General features: G+C 42.2%; 1 protein-coding gene and 1 long non-coding RNA gene across 2 annotated transcripts; both read left to right on the top strand.

Moving 5' to 3' along the window:
- Positions 1-700: 700 nt before the first annotated feature.
- LOC114430904 (uncharacterized) lies at positions 701-2,244 on the top strand. Its single transcript, XR_003670026.1, has 3 exons — positions 701-728; positions 1,119-1,316; positions 2,171-2,244. It is a non-coding gene; the product is annotated as an uncharacterized LOC114430904 (long non-coding RNA).
- Positions 2,245-2,253: 9 nt separating this feature from the next.
- Positions 2,254-3,465, top strand: LOC114430896 (dynein heavy chain 7, axonemal-like). Its single transcript, XM_028398714.1, has 3 exons — positions 2,254-2,326; positions 2,475-2,643; positions 3,335-3,465. The coding sequence occupies exons 1-3, from the start codon at positions 2,324-2,326 to the stop codon at positions 3,463-3,465; spliced, it is 303 nt and encodes a 100-aa protein (XP_028254515.1). The 5' UTR covers positions 2,254-2,323.
- The last annotated feature ends 1,509 nt before the right edge of the window (positions 3,466-4,974 follow it).

Genomic DNA, 4,974 nt, shown 5'->3' with positions numbered 1-4,974 from the left:
AAGATTTGCTGATATAATGGGAGTCAATTGGCCAAACGTGTACCTAAGGGTGCTGAACGTACCAAAGTTTTTATCTCCCATTTTGTACAACTTGCGAGTGGGGACAATTGATTTTTGTAAATAATCATAAAACAATATCCCTGGCCAAGTTTTGTACATTTAGCCTTTAAACTGACAGAGATATTGAGAACCAAAATCCAAAAAAAGCAAAATGTACACGTTTGGGCCCTAGGATGCCCAGAAGGTTAATCACATGAAAGTCGATCAACAAGGTAACATGTTGATGAAGATTCTCAGTCATCCAGGTCATCATACGTAGAGAAGATTGAAGCAAGGCGTCTGGACTTGTAGAGTTTTCTAGAAGACGTTTCGTCCAAGCAGCTTCATCAGTTCTACCTGTTTGGTGGGGAAACATGGTTTATATGTATATGATCAACAAGGTAGATACCATACAGCAGAGTTGTTACTCTGAAATATTATAAAAGTTGTCCTTTCCTTTTACAAAGGGCATCTTCGTGTTCAGCCTGGTGTGGTCAGTGGGCGCCAGCTGTGATGACATGGGCCGGGTCAAGTTTGACATGCTGGTAAGAGAGATACTGGAAGGCCCCTTAAGCCAGGACACCTTGACCCTCTACAACATTCTGGCCACTGTTGAGGCTCCACCCAAACAGCTGACCATTCCTCTGCCCAATGAGGGAACAGTCTACCAGTATTGCTTTATTAAAGAGGTAAGTCTTTTCTGCTTTTGCTGCTTGTGCAATTGAGCACGAGTTTGGTTACTTCTTGATGAACTACAAAAAAAAACTACATGTGGTTATACTGTAGTATAACTGACAACAGACACAAAGTGCAGTAGTTCTTCCCACAGTGATTGATTGTTGGGGGTAAGAAGATTCCAATGTACAGTATTTATTTATTATTTATTAAAGTAAAAGGTACCACAGAATTTAAGACGTCAATGTGCACATACCTATATTCTACTTAATGTCTACAATACAGACAAATAAGTGTGTATGCTCTATGTCATCAAATGTCCTTGACTAAAGTTTAGACCAAAGCAAAACTTGATATCCCAGTCTTTTACATCACAAATATATATCTTCCATTTTCTTCGGCAGGGCCCAGGCAGGTGGGAGCTTTGGACAGATAAGCTAAAGGCTGCTCCCCCCATATCCAAGGACATGCAGTTTAATGAGATCATTGTTCCCACTGAGAACACCGTGCGATACATGGCACTGATGGAGCTCCTCGTCACTCACCAGAAGCCTACTGTTGTCATTGGCCCCACTGGCACTGGCAAGAGTGTCTACATTACAGTGAGTCACCAATGTTTTGTTTTGATATGTTGATGTTAAGAAAGTCTTTCCCAGGAACTGTCAGATACGTAATTATGCTAGAAGTATAGCTGTGTTTTAAAACTTGGCAGCCTGGCCTGCCATAACCAGATTCAGATTCACCCTGAAAATCATCTTCCAGAAATGGGCCTGGAATCCCTCACCTTCAGCAGGTTCCCCCAGCATCAGACTTTCTTATTAATGTATACTAATGTCTAGTATTTAACACCAAATGCCCCTAGGGCATCTGTTACATGTGTCTCTCTATCACACAGTCAGCTTCACTAGCTTTCTAACCCTGAATGTTGATACAGCATTCAGAGGTACAATTAATTAGCTTATATGTGCTTTATTTCAATAGGAATAAGATTTGTGGACCGACATGGCTTTTTGTACTATGAAGATGTCTTTGTCAGCAGAAGTAATTGTTGAAAAAGCACTGTCCATGTGAGCATTCCTCTCTATGATGTCCCAGGATAGAGAGAATGCTCTGACCACACAAATCATTCCGACGAAGCACAGCAACAGACACCGGGTGTGAGACGAATACAGAGCATCTCTCAGCAGAGCTCTGACTCTTTATATCAAGGACTAATCCTCCCCTTCTTCCCTTTGCTTCATTAGTTCAACCATGTGCTCGAACTTGAGACTCTGGGGTGAGATCATCTCACTGAGGAGCTCTACTTGTTCTCCGCCTCCTGCTTGTCTGCGTATTTTTGAATATGAATTTCTGAATAGTTTTTTTCATACAGTGTGACCATTTCATTGTAAATGCATAGATGTTCATGTTGATTGAATACTGTAAACAGTGCTTATATCAAATATCTCTTGCCCAGGACTTCCTGTTGAATCAGCTGCAGAAGGATGTATACAGCCCATTATTTATCAACTTCTCAGCCCAGACTACAGCTGCCCAGACCCAAAACATTATCCTGTCCAAGCTAGATAAGCGCCGCAAAGGAGTGTTCGGCCCACCACTGGGGAAGAAAATGGTACAGCTCCTTCATCACTTCATGCTTTATATTTGAACAGCATGCAGTCATTCTGTTTTGGCAGTTGAACAGTGTGTGAAGCATACATGTTGAAATACAGTACAAAGGTGCATTGTTTTGATCAGTACATAATGTTACATCTTATCAGGTTGTGTTTGTGGATGATGTGAACATGCCAGCCATGGAGGTTTATGGTGCCCAGCCGCCGGTGGAGCTGCTGCGTCAGTGGCTGGATCACTGGAACTGGTATGACATGAAGGACTGCTCCATGATTAACCTGGTGGATATCCAGATCATGTGTGCTATGGGACCACCTGGTGAGTAGCAGCTGTGGAAGCCTCAAGGTTCTTTAGTAGAAATATTATTGTTACATCAATTATGTTGTTTCAAAGCTCTTGATCTCTGTTTGGAGGATGAGTACAGTACTCTCTTCCTCTGTTACTTACCTTCTGCTAAAGTGCTCTGGAGTTAGTGTCTCCAACCTCTACCTACTATTATGTGAACCTCCTCGGTGCCTTGAGGTTCTTACAAATAGAACGTGTTTATTACATCCGCCTCCACTGCAGCTACCAGTGTAAACATGAAAGCAGCCGTGTCCACTGAGGCTGCTGGCAGCGACAGATGAAACAGAAAGGGGTGGCTGCCGCTCTCGGCTGGCGGCAGTGCAACAGTATTTGCTGCTGGTGCCTGAGCTGACAGTTTTTCAGTGTTTTAAGTGTTGTGCGTCTCTGCTATTGTCTGATCAAACCCACACACTTGACAAAAATTACTGGCAAACATTTTTTTAAATTGTGTTTCTTTTTCTCTTGGTTCATTTCCATTTCTTAAATTGATGCGTAAATATGCTTTAAAGAGCAGAGACTTTATTCCACATGTGCAAAGCCAATTTCCCTTCAGAATACTGAATGTTAAAATACAGTATGAAATGACCTTCACCTGGACCGGACATACATGGTAAAATACAGCTTTCAGAATTGTTCTCTAGATTTTGTCCTGCTTGTGTTCTAGGTGGGGGGCGAAACGCAGTCACACCTCGCTTCCTGCGGCACTTCAACATGATCACCATTAATGACTTTGATGAGAAGACTATGTATACAATCTTCTCCAGGATCATAGATCGGCATTTTACCATAAGGTAACTACAGTGTATTATCTAGCATGCTCTGTGTGTTTTACTTAGAATGTTCATACCCAAACTACTACATATAGTCTACTAATGTACTCTGTAATACAACAGGTGCTGCCAGTTGTTTTTTTTAGAATCTACAATGCTGTGGAGGTAGAAAATAATACATTCCAGTTACTATATATAATTCATTTGTGTTTCAATACTTGGGAGGTTGATGTATTCTTTATCCTCTTTTCCCTGCACTGCTACATTGTTTACGGCAGAGACCACATATCCTAAAGCAGGTTTTAAATCCACCTAAACAATTACACAGATACATCACCTAATTTTAACATATCATTTTTAACAGATCACACACAGCAGCATCAGTAACACTGAGCAGACATTACACACTCCATCAAACACACACACACACTGCTCACTTATAACAGGGATAATAAGTAAAGTTCTTTACAATAAATTCACATTCACATGTTATTATCACTTCACACATGGCACAGTATATATGGCAGAGAGTTAAAGGTGGAATATGTAGTCAGAGTAATACCAAATATTGACACTAGGTGGCAGCACTTCAGCCTCCATCCACTGCTGCACTACCAGCACCACTCTCAGTGCTTTTTGTTTCCATTGACTGTACAACATGATTCAATCCATGTTATTTATATGACAAACTATGTGTAGTGTTTCTATGTGTGTAGCTGACATGTTGCTCAGCTTCCATTGGACACATATACTAGATGGAAGCTGCAGCAGGATTGGCTGATGACTGATCACAGGTGTGAACAATCAGCCGGTGACGAGTGGAGCAGGAGCAGCTGCCCATGCTGCAGAGACACAAACAGCAGCAGCACTCTGTGACCCATGTCCACTCTGTGTGTCCTCCAGACAGTCTGGAAATGAGAGGAGACAGAACATTATCATACATGTTGCATAAGTAAAGTCACATGACATGCACCACTGTAAATAAAGGAAACCACATATTTTAAGACTCTTAGAGCACAGAGCCCAAGAAATAATATAATCTAAAGCTCACAAGACACAAGACGAACAGAACAGAACAGAACAAATACTTTATTTATCCCAAACTGGGAAATGTTTTCTATTGCAGCAGCAATGTACAGGGTCAGTATCATCCTATCTGCTGGTAAAAGTCTTTCTCCCCGTCGGGGAATCGAACCCTGGTCTTCCGCGTGACAGGCGGAGATACTATCCACTATACCAGACCTGGGCAAAGTACGGCCCGCGGGCCACATCCGGCCCGCTTGCGTCTTCAATGCGGCCCGCGGACTCGTACACACAATAAAAAAAAAAGAAGGCATCAAAAGTCAGCTGTCAGCACGGCATTACCGGTAACGTCTTTCCAACCCTCCTTGTCTCTTCCACGCTGGTGTACTGCTTCATCCCATCTACTTTTTGTAGAGACACGGTCGCGCTGTGTACACTTTAAAAATGCTGCGCGACTATGCTGAAATGTACGGTAAAGCGAGAAGAAACGCCACGGCGCATTCAGATGTTA

This window comes from Parambassis ranga, unplaced genomic scaffold, assembly GCF_900634625.1.
Source record: "Parambassis ranga unplaced genomic scaffold, fParRan2.1 scaffold_31_arrow_ctg1, whole genome shotgun sequence".
NCBI lineage: Eukaryota > Metazoa > Chordata > Actinopteri > Ambassidae > Parambassis > Parambassis ranga.
This window is presented reverse-complemented; position numbering and strand designations above follow the sequence as displayed.

Coding starts and splice junctions, on each gene's coding strand:
- LOC114430896 (XM_028398714.1), top strand. Junction 2,644..3,334: donor GTGTGCTATGGGACCACCTG/GTGAGTAGCAGC, acceptor CTTGTGTTCTAG/GTGGGGGGCGAAACGCAGTC.